The 21011-nt window shown below is 37.8% G+C and overlaps 1 protein-coding gene across 4 annotated transcripts; it reads left to right on the top strand.

Moving 5' to 3' along the window:
• Positions 1-853: 853 nt before the first annotated feature.
• On the top strand, positions 854-19283 carry Vps60 (vacuolar protein sorting 60). 4 transcript variants are annotated; one of them, XM_053785608.1, is made up of 4 exons: positions 854-968; positions 2561-2729; positions 12865-13107; positions 16991-19283. In XM_053785608.1, the coding sequence occupies exons 2-4, from the start codon at positions 2577-2579 to the stop codon at positions 17249-17251; spliced, it is 657 nt and encodes a 218-aa protein (XP_053641583.1). In that variant the 5' UTR covers positions 854-968; positions 2561-2576; the 3' UTR covers positions 17252-19283. The 4 variants fall into 4 exon arrangements, with proteins under 4 accessions (XP_053641583.1, XP_053641586.1, XP_053641584.1 ...); XM_053785611.2 differs by having other exon boundaries at positions 858-950; XM_053785609.2 differs by having other exon boundaries at positions 873-972.
• The last annotated feature ends 1728 nt before the right edge of the window (positions 19284-21011 follow it).

The raw sequence follows: 21011 nt of genomic DNA, 5'->3' as shown, positions 1-21011 counted from the left end.
TGAAACTATGAATCAGGTGAAGTCAATAGTCCTTGAAAATATTAATCAGGTGAAGTCAATAGTCCTTGAAACTAGGGCTCAGGTGAAGTTAATAGTCCTTGAAACTATGAATCAGAACCCCTCAAGGAAGGTTCCTTGATGTTGGTGAGGGGCTCTTGATTTAGGGAATTGGATCTGTGCTCCAGTTCCCCGAATTAAGCCTGAATGCCTTCCACATCCCCCCACCCAGGCGCTGTATAATCCTCCGGGTTTAGCGCTTCCCCTTGATTATAATAATAATAATATGAATCAGGTGAAGTCAATAGTCCTTGAAAATATTAATCAGGTGAAGTCAATAGTCCTTGAAACTAGGACTCAGGTGAAGTTAATAGTCCTTGAAACTATGAATCAGGTGAAGTCAATAGTCCTTGAAAATATTAATCAGGTGAAGTCAATAGCCCTTGAAACTAGGACTCAGGTGAAGTTAATAGTCCTTGAAACTATGAATCAGGTGAAGTCAATAGTCCTTGAAAATATTAATCAGGTGAAGTCAATAGTCCTTGAAACTAGGACTCAGGTGAAGTTAATAGTCCTTGAAACTATGAATCAGGTGAAGTCAATAGTCCTTGAAAATATTAATCAGGTGAAGTCAATAGTCCTTGAAACTAGGACTCAGGTGAAGTCAATAGGATTTAAACCACGATTCATGTAAAGTTAATAGTCCTTAAACGATGACACAAGTTGAATGACCTTAAACTTTAGAAACTAAAACTAGAAATAGTCAATATATTAACAGTTTGATTCTGATATCAAAATTTAAAAACAAATAAATGTGATTTTTACAAATGTCATTGTGGAGTGAATAAATGTTTTTTATCAATGTTGTTGTCAGTGTTGATGTGTAAGCGACTAGATCTTTCTTCATCGTCACACGGATTTGACTCACCTTTTTAGTGCCACATAAATTACCTGCGAGTTCTTTTTGACCATTAAGTACCATTTTTTAATTATTCGTTTATGTAGCAAGAGGCCTACGTGATTATATAACGTAAAGTGGTTGTTTTATATATTTTTTTTCTGATTTTACGAAGGTATTCGACTGGCGTGATGTCAAGTCGTATGTGAATAGTTAAAATATAGTTCACAATGGGAAATGTTTCAGAAATATATTGTTACTTTAAGAGTGTGTGAAGAAAGGGTTTAATTAACGTACCGAGGATGGTGTGCAGAAAGTAAAATATAGTTATGGGGGTTGTGCGTTGGGGGGCCTCCTTATTAACTAATTTTTTTTTTTTGCCTGTGACATATATACAGCTTTGTATGAGAGATTTTGTTAAAATTATAATAAATCAGCATTAATAGTATAGACTAAGGGCACCAGTGTCAAGTTATGCTTATATTAGGTTAATTTGTTAAATTTATAATATTGCGTTTTTTTTTTCCTTGTACTATAATGTTCTGTGACTAATTTGCAGTTTGCAGATTTAGAAAACTGTATAAATATAAACTGTAAACACAATAAGAGGAGGAAAAGGGTATGTTTATATTAGAATACAGTAATTCTGAACTATGTTAAGTTACTCTTAATGTTGGTAGCTGTCAGGAAATGATGACTGCCACTTGATATCCTCTCATTTTGATAGCTGTCATTGGCAGTTCTCATTTTGGTAGCTGTCCGTATATATTTTCTGATTTGATAGCTGTCAATATATATTATCTCATTTTGATAGCTTTTATGGGTTTATGCTTTCCTTCTGGTAGCTCTCATAAATATTTTCTCATTTAATAGGTACAAGGGGTATAAGTTTTTCATTTTGGTAGATAAATGAGAAGATATGTTGCTATCCCAGTATATCTCAATGAGTATGTGCCAAAATGTCAGTGTTGCTTGGTGCTGGCTTATTCTGATAATAATAATAATGGTAATATAATATCTTTATTTCTACAAGTACATGTACAAGGTATACAGGTCTAGCTGACATCAGTGACATACTACAGTACTACATAGAAAGCCGCTTGTTATGCAGAGCATTTCAGGCAAATTAGGTCAATTTTGTCCCAGGATGCAACCCACACTAGTCGACTAACATCCAGGTGCCCATTTATATAGGACCTCAATGGAAATAAGTCACTCTGACTTTTTTGGGTTATCCTAGGTTCTCTACACATATGCTGCTGTGTATGATAATCTATGTAACTGTATACCTGAATAAACTTGCTTACATTTTACTGATAGGGAACATAGACAACTGGTGTAAAGAAACATGCCCAATGTTACCCTCGCCGGGAATCGAACCTGGACCCTCACCGTGTGAAGCAAGAACTTTAGCCACCAGGCCATGGGGCAAAAATTTAGTATCATCTCATCCCTAATCTCAAAAACTTTTTCAAGAAAATAATTTGTGTTTAGAGTATAAATTTTAAAACTTGTACATATTAGAATTTTATTAAAAATTAAACACTTTTAATAAATATTTGTGTTTGTAAACCAATGTCTTCTATTTAAGAAACAAACTACATATTATTGTTGTATAAATTACTTGAAAAAATTATTGTAGGTTCATGAATTTCCTACTTGCAGGTCTTAGTGAGCAGTCATGAATCGTCTTTTTGGTCGTGGTAAACCCAAGGAACCCCCTCCAAATCTTCAGGATTGCATTGGAAATGTCGACAGTAGGGCAGACTCTATTGAAAAGAAAATTTCTAGATTGGATGCTGAACTCGTGAAGTACAAAGACCAGATGAAAAAGGTAATAGTGCAGTGTTTAACATTAATAATTTTTCTGCCCTAGGCAGCAATGCAAAGATCTGTCTGAACTGTATATTTTTTTAAATTCCTTAATGAATGTGCATGCTGTACTATATAATATTTGGAAAACATTACTTCCAGTTGTTAATTTGGGAAACTAATTTTAATTTTCTGCCTTTAAAAAATGGGGATGGGAGGTTATATATACGTATTTAGTTTTGACCAAATGTAGATCTGTGTTCTCTCACCCAGCTCTCCAAATATTAAAAAAAAAAAAAAAAAAAAAAATTTAATAAAGAGGACATTTTTTTACATAATGTTAAAAAAAAAAAATTTAGAACCAGTACTTACTGAGATATGAGACTGCAAAGTTGGCACTGGATGCTCACTTGATGGCAACATCAAGTCCTGCCGCTTGCCTGCACTCTAAAGGAGGGGTTCGGGATATTAGCAGTTTGGAGGGATATGTTGTGTATCTTTATACATATATGCTTCTAAACTGTTGTGTTCTGAGCACCTCTGCAAAAACGGTGATTATGTGTGAGTGAGGTGAAAGTGTTGAGTGATGAAAGTATTTTCTTTTTGGGGATTTTCTTTCTTTTTGGGTCCCCTGCCTCGGTGGGAGACGGCCTACTTGTTGAAAAAAAAAAAAAATAATTTTTATGTTCTTATAATTACAATTTATAATAGTTCTTGTGATTTCATAGCCAATATTTGTTCTGACATTAATATTAGGTACTGAAATAGTACATACTCAAACAGTCACAATCACACCGACAGGTGAACATTTTCATCTGCCCTGGTCATTTACTATTGTCTAGAAATATATACAAAGTATTTATAGGTCTCAGCAATGTTTTAAACATGCTGGAGTATATGTGAAACTTCTTGAAGCATGGTGTTTGGGACGAGTGTCACTAAACTGCTGACAGGGTAAGCAGTGGAGTGACACTTGATGATGACTGTTACACACAAACATTTATGTCTGTCTGTCTATGTCTGTATCTGTCTAGCCCTGCTTATCTGTCTGTCTGCCTGCCTGTGTGTGTATCTTACCGTCTGCTTGTCTTAGTCTTAGAGAGTGGCTCGTAAACCAACAGGCATTACACACGATGCAGTACTCTGATTCCTGATGAAGTGAAAATGCATATTACAAGCACTGTACAGCACTTTGCCTGGAATTTTTGGGTTATCCTAGGCAATTTACACTATGTATAATAACTGTACATTGGTACCTTGAATTTCGAACAGTTCCCAACTCGAACGGTTATGTAAGTGTATTTTTGTAAGTGTATATTTGGGGGTCTGAAACGGACTAATCTAATTTACATTATTCCTTAGGGGAACAAATTTGTTCGGTAATGGCACCCGAACAGCCTTCTGGGACAAATTAAGCCCGAAATTTGAGGTACCACTGTACTTATGTGTACATGTGAGAGAGACAGATATATAGACTGACAGAGATATAGACTGACAGAGATATAGACCAATGGAGATATAGACCAATGGAGATATAGACCAACGGAGATGTAGACCAACAGATACAGACAGAGAGACAGCATTGGTATTAAAAATGAAAGGATGTTGCACAAATGTTACACATGGGTTATTATCAAGGTTTTTCATATTTCTTCAACCACTTGTGGTCACATCCATCACTCCTCTTAAAAGGAAAGTGTTAATGTATACCTTACCTTTGGTATACTTTTGAAGAGTTTTGAGAGTTTATCTACTCTTTGAGCCCGGCCATGGGCCAGGCTCGTCTGGTGCTTGCCTGGTCAACCAGGCTGTTGCTTGCCTGGTCAACCAGGCTGTTGCTGCTGGAGGCCTGCTGCCCCACATATCCATCACAGCCTGGTTGATCTGACAACTGGTGAAGATACTTGTCCAGTTTCCTCTTGAAGGCTTCTACACTTGTTCCAGCAGTGTTTCTGATATCTTCTGGTAAGATGTTGAAAAGTCTGGGACCCTGGATGTTAATACAGTGTTCCCTTATTGTCCCCACTGCACCCCTGCTCCTCACTGGGTTTATTTTACACTTCCTCCCATATCTCACTCCAGTATGTTGTTATGGCAGTGTGCAGATTTGGGACCAAGCCCTCTAGTACCTTCCAGGTATATATTATCATGTACCTCTCTCTCCTCTGCTCCAATGAGTACATGTTCAAGACTTGCAGGTGTTCCCAGTAGTTTCGGTGCTTTACTGGCTCAATGTGAGCCATAAACGATCTCTGTATTTGTTCCAGCTCCGATATTTCTCCTGCCTTGAACGGGGCCGTCAGCACTGAGCAATATTCCAAGTGAGGGAGCACTAGCGATTTGAAGAGTGTCACCATCGGCATTATTTCCCTTGTTTTGAAAGTTCTCAATACCCACCCTGTCATCTTCCTGGCTGTCGTGATCTTTGTCTTGACGACATGACATTAGTGAATCCCTGGTGTTTGCCACGCTATTTGCTGTACCTGGCACTCAATTGAAATGGTGCTCCCACAAGGTAGTAAGTGGTCCCAGATTTTTTTAATACTGCACATACCGAGTGTTAATACCCATTCTATGCTGACCAGGCATCTCAGGCCAATCGTGCCAAATTTGGAGACGGGAAAAGTAAAATGTAGATCTACGTTTGGAGCATTAGCGGTAAGAACATAGATCTACGTTTGGACAGTTAAGGGGTTTAAATAACAGGAAATGTGACTGTTTTGCACATGCCTTGAGTCAGTATGATGTGCTGCATTATTCTGGTTGTGTTAGCACCTCAAGATTGTTTTCGTTTTACATTAATATAATCTGTAATTTTAAGATTTTGTCGAATTCTTGTATGTATTTTATTTTCCATGGGATATCTATTACCTGTAAGTCTGTAAATTATAACCCATTGCAAGAGCATTGTGAATTTTGTAGGTTTATGACTTATCCAGAGACAAGAAGCCTAAAAAGAAAAAAAGTCTGAATATACAAAACATAAAGAAGCAGTACAGCATTTTCACTTTAATCATAGTTCTCTTTCATATACTTTATATACATTCTTTGTATATGCAATACATTATGTGCATTTTGAATTATGAGGTCTGAACATTTCTGGCAGGACAGGGGTTGAATGAATGATGGTGAATGTTTCTTCTCTTTTTTGGGTTATCCTCCCTTGGTGGAAGATGGCCAGTGTTCTTAAAAAAAAAAAAAGATGCATGATTTAAATGCCATTTGGGATGGAATAGATGGAACTAAATTATCTATAATGTATTGATGGAAGCACTAAACTCAGAGGAGTCATAAAGTGCCTGTGAATGAGAAGTAGTCAGGAATGATCCAAGGAAAGGGAGGGCAGCTCCAGAGAAAGAGCTTTTCACCAGGATTAAAACACCCCTCCCATGAAGAGGATGGAATTGGAATAAATATTGAGTCTACAGTGACTGGAATATAAGTATCTTAAAGATACAAGTTTTAACCAGAAAAGTACCACAACTTCTTTTAACTCATCCACTCATTAATTGGTATACAGTATTTCAGGGGTGTGATATTCAGTTCTTTGTGAGAAAGGCATATCTTCCATGCAGCAATTGCTAAACTATTCATACAAAATATTACCATTTGGGTTAATAAAAACAGTTAATGCACTTGCAGAGTAACACTTGTTAATTTTGTCTGTGCTCAACTCGTACACATTTGTTTTTTCCAGTATTGAACTCTATCATGCACTGCATGATTTAATAATTCTATCTTGTAAGTAATTTTTATTAGTATTTGTCCTGCATTTCACTGAACCACAAGGTCTGCATCTCTAGGTCTGTTACTAAGTGGGCTTAATATTGTACCTCTTTGACAATTTAGTTATATCCTGCTTGTTCACCAGTATCCTCAACATGTGGATGTGTACAGTTTTCGGTAGTCATTTCACTGTAGCACAGTAAGTTGAAAACTTACATAAGCGCATGTCATTCAGAAGTGAAGCTCTCTCTCTCTGCTACTGCTTATAACAACAAAAGGCTTTAAAGTTCGTTATAATTTAATTTAGCTAAAATACAGGGTATCAGGGATTTCCAAGTTTATACACTAGAAGGATAAGAAGAAAGAATAGAGGTGCAATATGTCATTTTTCAAATATTGAATGTTTTTTATTTATTTATTTTTTTTTTTTTTTTTTTTTTTCAACAAGTCGGTCGTCTCCCACCGAGGCAGGGTGACCCCAAAAAAAGAAAGAAAATCCCCAAAAAGAAAATACTTTCATCATCATTCAACACTTTCACCACACACACACATTATCACTGCTTTTGCAGAGGTGCTCAGAATACAACAGTTTAGAAGCATATACGTATAGAGATACACAACATATCCCTCCAAACTGCCAATATCCCAAACCCTTCCTTTAAAGTGCAGGCATTGTACTTCCCATTTCCAGGACTCAAGTCCAACTATATGAAAATAACCGGTTTCCCTGAATCCCTTCACTAAATATTACCCTGCTCACACTCCAACAGATCGTCAGGTCCCAAGTATCATTCGTCTCCATTCACTCATATCTAACACGCTCATGCACGCTTGCTGGAAGTCCAAGCCCCTACCCACAAAACCTCCTTTACCCCCTCTTTCCAATCCTTTCGAGGACGACCCCTACCCCGCCTTCCTTCCCCTATAGATTTATATGCTTTCCATGTCATTCTACTTTGATCCATTCTCTCTAAATGACCAAACCACCTCAACAACCCCTCTTCTGCCCTCTGACTAATGCTTTTATTAACTCCACACCTTCTCCTAATTTCCACACTCCGAATTTTCTGCATAATATTTACACCACACATTGCCCTTAGACAGGACATCTCCACTACCTCCAACCGTCTCCTCGCTGCTGCATTTACCACCCAAGCTTCACATCCATATAAGAGTGTTAGTACTACCATACTTTCATACATTCCCTTCTTTGCCTCCATAGATAACGTTTTTTGACTCCACATATACCTCAACGCACCACTCACCTTTTTTCCCTCATCAATTCTATGATTAACCTCATCCTTCATAAATCCATCCGCCGACACGTCAACTCCCAAGTATCTGAAAACATTCACTTCTTCCATACTCCTCCTCCCCAATTTGATATCCAATTTTTCTTTATCTAAATCATTTGATACCCTCATCACCTTACTCTTTTCTATGTTCACTTTCAACTTTCTACCTTTACACACATTCTCAAACTCATCCACTAACCTTTGCAATTTTTCTTTAGAATCTCCCATAAGCACAGTATCATCAGCAAAAAGTAACTGTGTCAATTCCCATTTTGAATTTGATTCCCCATAATTTAATCCCACCCCTCTCCCGAACACCCTAGCATTTACTTCTTTTACAACCCCATCTATAAATATATTAAACAACCATGGTGACATTACACATCCCTGTCTAAGACCTACTTTTACCGGGAAGTATTCTCCCTCTCTTCTACACACCCTAACCTGAGCCTCACTATCCTCATAAAAGCTCTTTACAGCATTTAGTAACTTACCACCTATTCCATATACTTGCAACATCTGCCACATTGCTCCTCTATCCACTCTATCATATGCCTTTTCTAAATCCATAAATGCAATAAAAACTTCCCTACCTTTATCTAAATACTGTTCACATATATGCTTCAATGTAAACACTTGATCTACACATCCCCTACCCACTCTGAAGCCTCCTTGCTCGTCCGCAATTCTACATTCTGTCTTACCTCTAATTCTTTCAATTATAACCCTACCGTATACTTTTCCTGGTATACTCAGTAAACTTATTCCTCTATAATTTTTACAATCTCTTTTGTCCCCTTTCCCTTTATATAAAGGGACTATACATGCTCTCCGCCAATCCCTAGGTACCTTCCCCTGTTTCATACATTTATTAAACAAAAGTACCAACCACTCCAACACTATATCCCCCCCTGCTTTTAACATTTCTGTCATGATCCCATCAGTTCCAGCTGCTTTACCCCCTTTCATTCTACGTAATGCCTCACGTACCTCCACCACACTTACATTCTGCTCTTCTTCACTCCTAAAAGATGGTATACCTCCCTGGCCAGTGCATGAAATTACCGCCTCCCTTTCTTCCTTAACATTTAAAAGTTCCTCAAAATATTCTTGCCATCTACCTAATACCTCCCTCTCCCCATCTACTAACTCCCCTACTCTGTTTTTAACTGACAAATCCATACTTTCCCTAGGCTTTCTTAAGTTGTTTAACTCACTCCAAAATTTTTTCTTATTTTCATTAAAATTTCTTGACAGTGCCTCTCCCACTCTTTCATCTGCTCTCCTTTTGCACTCTCTCACCACTCTCTTCACCTTTCTTTTACTCTCCATATACTCTGCTCTTCTTATAACACTTCTGCTTCGTAAAAACCTCTCGTAAGCTACCTTTTTCTCTTTTATCACACCCTTTACTTCATCATTCCACCAATCACTCCTCTTTCCTCCTGCCCCCACCCTCCTATAACCACAAACTTCTGCCCCACATTCTAATACTGCATTTTTAAAACTATTCCAACCCTCTTCAACCCCCCCACTACTCATCTTTGCACTAGCCCACCTTTCTGCCAATAGTCGCTTATATCTCGCCCGAACTTCCTCCTCCCTTAGTTTATACACTTTCACCTCCCTCTTACTTGTTGTTGCCACCTTCCTCTTTTCCCATCTACCTCTTACTCTAACTGTAGCTACAACTAAATAATGATCCGATATATCAGTTGCCCCTCTATAAACATGTACATCCTGGAGCCTACCCATCAACCTTTTATCCACCAATACATAATCTAACAAACTACTTTCATTACATGCTACATCATACCTTGTATATTTATTTATCCTCTTTTTCATAAAATATGTATTACTTATTACCAAATTTCTTTCTACACATAATTGTGGTAGGGGACCTGAATGCTAAAGTAGGAGAAACTTTTAGAGAGGGTGTGGTAGATAAGTTTGGGGTGCCAGGTGTAAATGATAATGGGAGCCCTTTGATTGAACTTTGTATAGAAAGGGGTTTAGTTATAGGTAATACATATTTTAAGAAAAAGAGGATAAATAAGTATACACGATATGATGTAGGGCGAAATGACAGTAGTTTGTTGGATTATGTATTAGTAGATAAAAGACTGTTGAGTAGACTTCAGGATGTACATGTTTATCGAGGGGCCACAGATATATCAGATCACTTTCTAGTTGTAGCTACACTGAGAGTAAAAGGTAGATGGGATACAAGGAGAATAGAAGCATCAGGGAAGAGAGAGGTGAAGGTTTATAAACTAAAAGAGGAGGCAGTTAGGGTAAGATATAAACAGCTATTGGAGGATAGATGGGCTAATGAGAGCATAGGCAATGGGGTCGAAGAGGAATGGGGTAGGTTTAAAAATGTAGTGTTAGAGTGTTCAGCAGAAGTTTGTGGTTACAGGAAAGTGGGTGCAGGAGGGAAGAGGAGCGATTGGTGGAATGATGATGTAAAGAGAGTAGTAAGGGAGAAAAAGTTAGCATATGAGAAGTTTTTACAAAGTAGAAGTGATGCAAGGAGGGAAGAGTATATGGAGAAAAAGAGAGAGGTTAAGAGAGTGGTGAAGCAATGTAAAAAGAGAGCAAATGAGAGAGTGGGTGAGCTGTTATCAACAAATTTTGTTGAAAATAAGAAAAAGTTTTGGAGTGAGATTAACAAGTTAAGGAAGCCTAGAGAACAAATGGATTTGTCAGTTAAAAATAGGAGAGGAGAGTTATTAAATGGAGAGTTAGAGGTATTGGGAAGATGGAGGGAATATTTTGAGGAATTGTTAAATGTTGATGAAGATAGGGAAGCTGTGATTTCGTGTATAGGGCAAGGAGGAATAACATCTTGTAGGAGTGAGGAAGAGCCAGTTGTGAGTGTGGGGGAAGTTCGTGAGGCAGTAGGTAAAATGAAAGGGGGTAAGGCAGCCGGGATTGATGGGATAAAGATAGAAATGTTAAAAGCAGGTGGGGATATAGTTTTGGAGTGGTTGGTGCAATTATTTAATAAATGTATGGAAGAGGGTAAGGTACCTAGGGATTGGCAGAGAGCATGCATAGTTCCTTTGTATAAAGGCAAAGGGGATAAAAGAGAGTGCAAAAATTATAGGGGGATAAGTCTGTTGAGTGTACCTGGTAAAGTGTATGGTAGAGTTATAATTGAAAGAATTAAGAGTAAGACGGAGAATAGGATAGCAGATGAACAAGGAGGCTTTAGGAAAGGTAGGGGGTGTGTGGACCAGGTGTTTACAGTGAAACATATAAGTGAACAGTATTTAGATAAGGCTAAAGAGGTCTTTGTGGCATTTATGGATTTGGAAAAGGCGTATGACAGGGTGGATAGGGGGGCAATGTGGCAGATGTTGCAAGTGTATGGTGTAGGAGGTAGGTTACTGAAAGCAGTGAAGAGTTTTTACGAGGATAGTGAGGCTCAAGTTAGAGTATGTAGAAAAGAGGGAAATTTTTTCCCAGTAAAAGTAGGCCTTAGACAAGGATGTGTGATGTCACCGTGGTTGTTTAATATATTTATAGATGGGGTTGTAAGAGAAGTAAATGCGAGGGTCTTGGCAAGAGGCGTGGAGTTAAAAGATAAAGAATCACACACAGGGTGGGAGTTGTCACAGCTGCTCTTTGCTGATGACACTGTGCTCTTGGGAGATTCTGAAGAGAAGCTGCAGAGATTGGTGGATGAATTTGGTAGGGTGTGCAAAAGAAGAAAATTAAAGGTGAATACAGGAAAGAGTAAGGTTATGAGGATAACAAAAAGATTAGGTGATGAAAGATTGAATATCAGATTGGAGGGAGAGAGTATGGAGGAGGTGAACGTATTCAGATATTTGGGAGTGGACGTGTCAGCGGATGGGTCTATGAAAGATGAGGTGAATCATAGAATTGATGAGGGAAAAAGAGTGAGTGGTGCACTTAGGAGTCTGTGGAGACAGAGAACTTTGTCCTTGGAGGCAAAGAGGGGAATGTATGAGAGTATAGTTTTACCAACGCTCTTATATGGGTGTGAAGCATGGGTGATGAATGTTGCAGCGAGGAGAAGGCTGGAGGCAGTGGAGATGTCATGTCTGAGGGCAATGTGTGGTGTGAATATAATGCAGAGAATTCGTAGTTTGGAAGTTAGGAGGAGGTGCGGGATTACCAAAACTGTTGTCCAGAGGGCTGAGGAAGGGTTGTTGAGGTGGTTCGGACATGTAGAGAGAATGGAGCGAAACAGAATAACTTCAAGAGTGTATCAGTCTGTAGTGGAAGGAAGGCGGGGTAGGGGTCGGCCTAGGAAGGGTTGGAGGGAGGGGGTAAAGGAGGTTTTGTGTGCGAGGGGCTTGGACTTCCAGCAGGCATGCGTGAGCGTGTTTGATAGGAGTGAATGGAGACAAATGGTTTTTAATACTTGACGTGCTGTTGGAGTGTGAGCAAAGTAACATTTATGAAGGGATTCAGGGAAACCGGCAGGCCGGACTTGAGTCCTGGAGATGGGAAGTACAGTGCCTGCACTCTGAAGGAGGGGTGTTAATGTTGCAGTTTAAAAACTGTAGTGTAAAGCACCCTTCTGGCAAGACAGTGATGGAGTGAATGATGGTGAAAGTTTTTCTTTTTCGGGCCACCCTGCCTTGGTGGGAATCGGCCAGTGTGATAATAAAAAAAAAAAAAAAAAATATAGCTCAATTAAAGGTTCCCCATTTACATTTACCCCTGGCACCCCAAATTTACCTACTACTCCCTCCATAACATTTTTACCCACTTTAGCATTGAAATCCCCAACCACCATTACTCTCACACTTGATTCAAAACTCCCCACGCATTCACTCAACATTTCCCAGAATCTCTCTCTCTCCTCTACACTTCTCTCTTCTCCAGGTGCATACACGCTTACTATAACCCACTTTTCACTTCCAATCTTTATTTTACTCCACATAATCCTTGAATTTATACATTTGTAGTCCCTCTTTTCCTGCCATAGCTTATCCTTCAACATTATTGCTACTCCTTCTTTAGCTCTAACTCTATTTGAAACCCCTGACCTAATCCCATTTATTCCTCTCCATTGAAACTCTCCCACCCCCTTCAGCTTTGTTTCACTTAAAGCCAGGACATCCAGTTTCTTCTCATTTTTATATTTACTCAAAACAGATGCGAGAGGGTCCTGCTAAAAATGCAGTGAAACAAAAAGCATTACGTGTCTTAAAACAGAAGAAAATGTATGAACAGCAGGCATCAAATTTGCGAAACCAGAGCTTCAATATGGAGCAAGCCAATTACGCTACACAGACTCTTAAGGATACTAAAACAACTGTCAATGCCATGAAACTTGGAGTAAAGGAAATGAAAAAAGAATTTAAGAAGATTGATATTGATGAAATTGAAGATATTCAGGTAAGAAACATTATTTTTTATAGCTTTGTTTATGTATTGGAATATGTGATAGTTATAGCATATGTTGAAGAGATTTTTGGCTTGTAGTGAAAAATGTAAGAAAAATGTCATTAAAAATTGGAGAACATTATACTGTATGTTGATTAAATTTGTTTGTAGCTGATCAATTTCATTAGAGAATACTAAAGTGAAAATATTAGAGAACAAGCTTGTAAACACTAACCAAGATAGATATACTGTATTTTGATAAAAATAGATTATTTTCCTATGTTATAATTGCCTTCAGATGTATGATTGAATGGATTATGGTTATTCTCTGAATCCTTTTTAAGTTTGATGTTTTTTCCTTCTGGAAATTCATTCCTGAAAGGAGTGCCTAATTTAGAATCTTTCCCCGATTTTTTGTCTTCCTCAAAATGAAAATGTTTCAAGGAGCATTTAAGGTATTTACTGAATACAATAGCCGTTTCTGTTGGTTTGGTTTTCATAGAAAAGAAACTGTGTTTCTTCAACAAGAATGCACAAATGGTTCAATAAGAAAAACTAGAAAAGATACAGACATAGGTTGTAAAACAGAGAATGATATCAGAGTACTGTATTGAAAGATACAGTAGGATGAAGGTGTAGAAAATGTAGTTTTGATGATTGTTTTAATTTTTTTTTTTTTTAACACATTTGCTGTCTCCAACCAAGGTAGGGGTGACCCAAAAAAAAGAAGGAAACACTTCTGCTATTATTCATCACTTTCTTCAACATTCACACAATATCACTGTCTTTGCAGAGGTGCCCATATATGACAGTTTAGATGTTACTTTTTCCTCCCATGATAATGCTAACCTGGAAAGTCTTGGCCAGCTGGTCTACTTGCAGTGTTTTTATTGCTTTCATGTACATCATTCTTCTTTCTTTCAACACACCAGCCGTATCCCACCGAGGCGGGGTGGCCCAAAAGGAAAAACGAAAGTTTCTCCTTTTCTTTCTTTCTTTCTTTCAACACACCGGCCGTATCCCACCGAGGCGGGGTGGCCCAAAAGGAAAAAACGAAAGTTTACCCTTTTACATTTAGTAATATATACAGGAGAAGGGGTTACTAGCCCCTTGCTCCTGGCATTTTTAGTCGCCTCTTACAACACGCATGGCTTACGGAGGAAGAATTCTGTTCCACTTCCCCATGGAGATAAGAGGAAATAAACAAGAATAAGAACTAGAAAGAAAATAGAAGAAAACCCAGAGGGGTGTGTGTATATATATGCTTGTACACGGGGCCGGATTACCGCATAGGCAAACTAGGCATTTGCCTAGGGCCCCGCGCATTTGGGGGCCCCACGGTCCAAGGGGTTCAGGGGCTCATCCAAGACTGCGCACATGGTGCAAGTGCAGAGGGGTCCCTACCTAAAAAGTTCAAGTGTTTGGATTTTTAAAAATTAATCAGAACAAAAATAAATAATGAAATAAAATAAAATAAAAATAAATATACCAGTATACTGAGTATACCAGGAAAAGTATACGGTAGGGTTATAATTGAAAGAATTAGAGGTAAGACAGAATGTAGAATTGCGGACGAGCAAGGAGGTTTCAGAGTGGGTAGGGGATGTGTAGATCAAGTGTTTACATTGAAGCATATATGTGAACAGTATTTAGATAAAGGTAGGGAAGTTTTTATTGCATTTATGGATTTAGAAAAGGCATATGATAGAGTGGATAGAGGAGCAATGTGGCAGATGTTGCAAGTATATGGAATAGGTGGTAAGTTACTAAATGCTGTAAAGAGCTTTTATGAGGATAGTGAGGCTCAGGTTAGGGTGTGTAGAAGAGAGGGAGAATACTTCCCGGTAAAAGTAGGTCTTAGACAGGGATGTGTAATGTCACCATGGTTGTTTAATATATTTATAGATGGGGTTGTAAAAGAAGTAAATGCTAGGGTGTTCGGGAGAGGGGTGGGATTAAATTATGGGGAATCAAATTCAAAATGGGAATTGACACAGTTACTTTTTGCTGATGATACTGTGCTTATGGGAGATTCTAAAGAAAAATTGCAAAGGTTAGTGGATGAGTTTGAGAATGTGTGTAAAGGTAGAAAGTTGAAAGTGAACATAGAAAAGAGTAAGGTGATGAGGGTATCAAATGATTTAGATAAAGAAAAATTGGATATCAAATTGGGGAGGAGGAGTATGGAAGAAGTGAATGTTTTCAGATACTTGGGAGTTGACGTGTCGGCGGATGGATTTATGAAGGATGAGGTTAATCATAGAATTGATGAGGGAAAAAAGGTGAGTGGTGCGTTGAGGTATATGTGGAGTCAAAAAACGTTATCTATGGAGGCAAAGAAGGGAATGTATGAAAGTATAGTAGTACCAACACTCTTATATGGATGTGAAGCTTGGGTGGTAAATGCAGCAGCGAGGAGACGGTTGGAGGCAGTGGAGATGTCCTGTCTAAGGGCAATGTGTGGTGTAAATATTATGCAGAAAATTCGGAGTGTGGAAATTAGGAGAAGGTGTGGAGTTAATAAAAGCATTAGTCAGAGGGTAGAAGAGGGGTTGTTGAGGTGGTTTGGTCATTTAGAGAGAATGGATCAAAGTAGAATGACATGGAAAGCATATAAATCTATAGGGGAAGGAAAGAGGGGTAGGGGTCGTCCTCGAAAGGGTTGGAAAGAGAGGGTAAAGGAGGTTTTGTGGGTGAGGGGCTTGGACTTCCAGCAAGCGTGCATGAGCGTGTTAGATAGGAGTGAATGGAGACGAATGGTACTTGGGACCTGACGATCTGTTGGAGTGTGAGCAGGGTAATATTTAGTGAAGGGATTCAGGGAAACCGGTTATTTTCATATAGTCGGACTTGAGTCCTGGAAATGGGAAGTACAATGCCTGCACTTTAAAGGAGGGGTTTGGGATATTGGCAGTTTGGAGGGATATGTTGTGTATCTCTATACATATATGCTTCTAAACTGTTATATTCTGAGCACCTCTGCAAAAGCAGTGATAATGTGTGAGTGTGGTGAAAGTGTTGAATGATGATGAAAGTATTTTCTTTTTGGGGATTTTCTTTCTTTTTTTTTTTTTTTGGGTCACCCTGCCTCGGTGGGAGACGACCGACTTGTTGAAAAAAAAAAAAAAAAAAAAAAAATAAACCTAACCATAGATGTCACTACTTTAATAGCCTAATCTAGTAATACTATGCTGTCTTGAGTTTATTCTCTTTAAAATGCATGATTTAACAAGATAGTTATAATGGCTGTTGGTAAATGGTTTTGGTTGTCTTGATGTACTTTCCCTATTAAATTTAATCTAAATAGCCAGAATGTATTTAATTAGACCTTAAACAGGCTCACACCAACCCCCCACCCCCCCACCCCTAAGCTGGAAGGGGTCGCTTCGCTTACGCGTAACTCAAAGGGGCCCCGCCAATCTGAATAGCCTAGGGCCCAGAGACTTCTTAATCTGGCCCTGCTTGTACATGTATGTGTAGTGTGACCTAAGTGTAAGTAGAAGTAGCAAGACGTACCTGAAATCTTGCATGTTCACGAGACAGAAAAAAGGACACCGGCAATCCTACCATCGTGTAAAACAATTACAGGCTTTCGTTTTACACTCACTTGGCAGGACGGTAGTACCTCCCTGGGCAGTTGCTGTCTACCAACCTACTACCTAGGTTTCGTGTATATATTTTGGGTATAATTCATGCATTTTTTTGTATTATCATTTTATATTGTATACCACCCCTACAATACAGTTAACCCACAACCAAACCTAACTTTGCTATGCAGCTCAACACCATCTCGTCCATCTAAACCAATCCTACCACATCTAATAGACCAACTCATTGCAAAACCAAACTTGTGAATCTCTTTCAAAATAAATTAATTGTTCAATTTTACCAACAGGATGACATGGCAGATATGCTGGAACAGGCAGATGAAGTACAGGATGCTCTAGGTCGCAGCTATGGCATGCCTGATATTGATGAAGATGATCTGGCAGCAGAGTTGGATGCACTTGGTGATGAGGTTCTCCTGGATGAAGATTCATCATACTTAGACGATGCTATTAATATCCCGAATGCTCCAGAAAAAGAACCAGGAGCAGAAACTGTGAAAGATGGCATGCCAGTAGATGAATTTGGCCTACCACAAATGACCTCTTAGGACCAGCAAGAAAAAAATGCATAGAAGAATGTAATAGAAAAAATACACTGAAGAAAATGAAAGGTCAACAAATTATTTGTGATTAGCAATACATGGGGGGAAAACAAAATTCTGAATTTATAAAAGCTGGACAGTGAAAGTTATGTCATACAGTATATGATTTAATTATCGAAGCTGAGTGGCTAACCATTGCAAATTATTGTATACTCTGTGGACTTAATGTAAATGAAAAGCATTATTTTAAGTTACAGTTGCTAATGGTCAGCTTTTTGCATGGCAAGATTTGTATCAAATAGCTTTTATGCCAATTTAAATGCATCATATATGGGTTGAGCATTTAGTAATTTCAAAAGAGACCCTGAGTCTTTCCTCACCAAAGTAGAAGCCACCGTCATATTGCATGAATGGTATATAATGTTAACTACATTGTGATTGTTCCAGTTAATCTTTTTGAAACAACTGACAGTCTAAATTTGAAGTGTTTTGAGCAAATATAGGGAAACTCTTTTCAGAAAAACTACTGCAAATTACAAATTTAACAGTTGTATAATGTAATTAAAGCTCAGTTGAACTAGTTAATTGTCAGTACAACTAACTATTCTCTACGGTGTTGGTTAATTCCCATTAAATATAGTATAATTGCCTTGGTATTGCTGTGCTGCATTTATAGAAAATCTGCTCTTCTTTTTTCATTGATTTTAGGATGTATATATAGAAGGTTTTGGAATACACAGGAATATCTGGAGTAATATACATATACTTAATATTGGTGTATAATGTGGGAAGTCAACACCGTCTAAAGTTCTTCTACCAGAACTTATCAGAAAACAGTGATGTATTGAGAAATGTTGTATGTTCATTGTTTATAATGGTATGATACATTTTGATGGGAGCAAGGGGCTAGTAACCCCTTCTCCTGCTTACATTACTGAAGTTAAAAAGAGAAACTTTTGTTTTTCTTTTTGGGCCGCCCTGCCTCAGTGGGGTACAGCCGGTTTGCTGAAAGAAGACACATTTTTATTATTACAAGCACTTGTAATTACCTATTTGTTTTAATGTTTTTCTATGTTTATTTTGGGTATACTTGAATACTGTATTTTCTTTCTTGGAAGTACTTTGTCAAGTTAGCAGTTCCTATTTGAATTTTAGAGTTTATTCACACTACTCATATTTACAAATCTTTATTAAATACACTATATTAAATATAAAAATACATGTATCATAAATTGTTTATTATAATATTTTGTTCCTGTACCCAGAATGTAACTGGATTTATGGAACATTTCTTTTTATAAACATTCTGTAAACAAGGTTTTCTTAATTACTGGCCTAGTACACTAATCTGCAGTAGCAATTATAGTATATAATGCCCAGTAAGGTCTTTTTTTTAAGCTCGAGAGTGGCAATGGTGTTGTAAGAACAAATTTCTCACTACACTAGATTTCACTTTGCTCAGTCATGGCTTCAGACACATTTTTTAACATGCTTCACTTGATACTGAGAAATTTGCTATATGTAATAATAATTTGGTGATAAGCAAAAGTTACTTTGAATTTTTTGAAAGTGCAAAAGGGCAAGAGGTTTTGCTGGGCTTTCATTTATTGGCAGACAAATGGTGTTGATGCTGTTCCATGTATGAAAATAAATAATGCCTTATGACTTATCTGTATTACTTAGGTACATGTAGGTCTATATTGTATATGTTATATTTTTAAGGAAAATGTGTGTTTTATTTGTACTTGTGATATCTTAATGAATATGAATACTGTAATTTATGTGAATTATTAGATACAGAAGCCTGTATTATGAAGGTGGGTGGGGCATGGCAGTTCAGTGCATCATTGTTGGATTGTGATGTTACTGACCTGAAAAGACAGCTAGGTAGTGAGTGATGGTGAACATTTTATTTGTTTTCTTTAGGTCACTCTGCCTTGGTGAGGTACTTACATATGTACATACATACATATGTACATACATACATATTGTACACTGCTATTGTATGCTGTACCTTATAATAAAAGTAAGATTGAAATGTAAAGTGTATGCTACAAACATGGATACAAATATGAAAATGGTAGACAGTACTGACAGGTTGATAAGTAAGACATGTGCAACAGTTGGGTATTTGTATTCTTAAATGTTTTGTTTATACAGTAGGCTTCTTCAGTTGAGTACAGAAGAGTTAGCAGTAGAGTGGTGGAGACAGTGGGTGATGGACTGATTACATCATCACATCTTGACTGCTGCTAACTCCTCTGTACTAGACTGAAGAAACCTACTGTGTAGGTGAAACATTTTGGAATAAAGATACTTAACTGTTGCACATATCTTGCTTATCAAACATGGATATAAATGGTTCCCAGACCCCCACTGTAACTGCTACACAACAAATGGGTAAAAGTCCTGCAAGTTTGTCGCTGAACTTAAAAAAATCACGAATCAGTGGTTATGATAGGTTGGACCATGCTAGAAGTGCTTGAGTGCTAGGGGGCATAATATAAAACGTAAATTGGAATTGTAATGATCCACAACTCTGATGGAATGCGTTTATTGTTTAAAATCTCTTATTTGGTTATGGCACAGTGGTTAGCATACATGCATGGAAACCAGTAATGTGCTCAGAACTGTTAGTTCAGCTATTATGTGAAGAATACAGTTAGAATTTTGTGAAAAAAAAAAATTGAAATAGGAAAAGAACTTTGTGGACACCGTCTTCGTGTAACACAGTAAGATTATTGTACTGTTGACAAAGCACTAACCCGTAGAGTCAGACAGCACCTGGGAAATGGTAGGTAATCATATTTGATCCAAAAAAGGGGAGGGTAGCTGCAATTTCTAGGATCAAGAGCCCTTCACCAGCATCAAGGCAACCCCTTTCAATCATCCTTAGGTGAGAATATGTTTGGAAAAACCAGTTGCAGAAGACAGACCAGTCATTATTATTGCTATAAATGGCATATGTGAACTTGTTAGATCAGTAGGTACAAGTGATTTTAATTAAGATGTGTTGTAGTGTGAACAAGGCATCATATTTATAAAGGAAGGCATGAAAATGATTAGTCAGATTTAAGATGAAAAATGCAGAGCCTGGACTGAAGAAGTGATGTTGCAGCTGGAAGGGTCATTTGATTTTTGATGTATGTACATAGTTCTGGCAAGGCAGTTATTGAATGAATGATTGTAATAAAGTTAGTAGAATTGCCGACAATATGCAAAGTAAAAGGACACAAGTGCAACTAATGTGACATTTTATTGTGGCAACATTTTACTCTCCAGGATCTTTGTCAAGCCGTTACGGCTTGACAAAGCTGGAGAGCGAAACGTTGCCACAATAAAATGTCACATTAGTTGCACTTGTGTCCTTTTACTTTGAATGAATGATAGTGAATGTTTCTTATTTTGGCTTGCCCAACCTTGTGAAATGGCTGGAGGTAAAAAGAAAAAAAAACAGATACTAAATAATAAACAAAAAGTAAATACAGTAATACTTAACTACTTTTATGCATCATCACAAAGCCATTTCATTTGGAAATGAATGAGGCGAGAGAAGTCCCCAAGATGCTTTGTGACCTGATTTTCCTTTGGGTTGTGGAAATTTATGTTGACTTGGGTAGAGGTGATCTTAATTTTCTTTCCTAACCTATTGAAGTGAGGATCTGTTGTGATAAAAGCTCAGTTCTATAATTCAATTTTTCATGAAACTGTGCATAAATATGTGATTTGAAGATGGAACTGCAGTTATCAGTCCTTGCACATTGTT

Source organism: Cherax quadricarinatus, chromosome 35 (assembly GCF_038502225.1).
Source record: "Cherax quadricarinatus isolate ZL_2023a chromosome 35, ASM3850222v1, whole genome shotgun sequence".
In the NCBI taxonomy this organism is placed as follows: domain Eukaryota; kingdom Metazoa; phylum Arthropoda; class Malacostraca; order Decapoda; family Parastacidae; genus Cherax; species Cherax quadricarinatus.
This window is presented reverse-complemented; position numbering and strand designations above follow the sequence as displayed.

Coding starts and splice junctions, on each gene's coding strand:
- Vps60 (XM_053785608.1), top strand. CDS start 2,577: ATGAATCGTCTTTTTGGTCGTGGTAAACCCAAGGAACCCCCTCCAAAT. Junction 2,730..12,864: donor ACAAAGACCAGATGAAAAAG/GTAATAGTGCAG, acceptor TACTCAAAACAG/ATGCGAGAGGGTCCTGCTAA. Junction 13,108..16,990: donor ATGAAATTGAAGATATTCAG/GTAAGAAACATT, acceptor TTTTACCAACAG/GATGACATGGCAGATATGCT.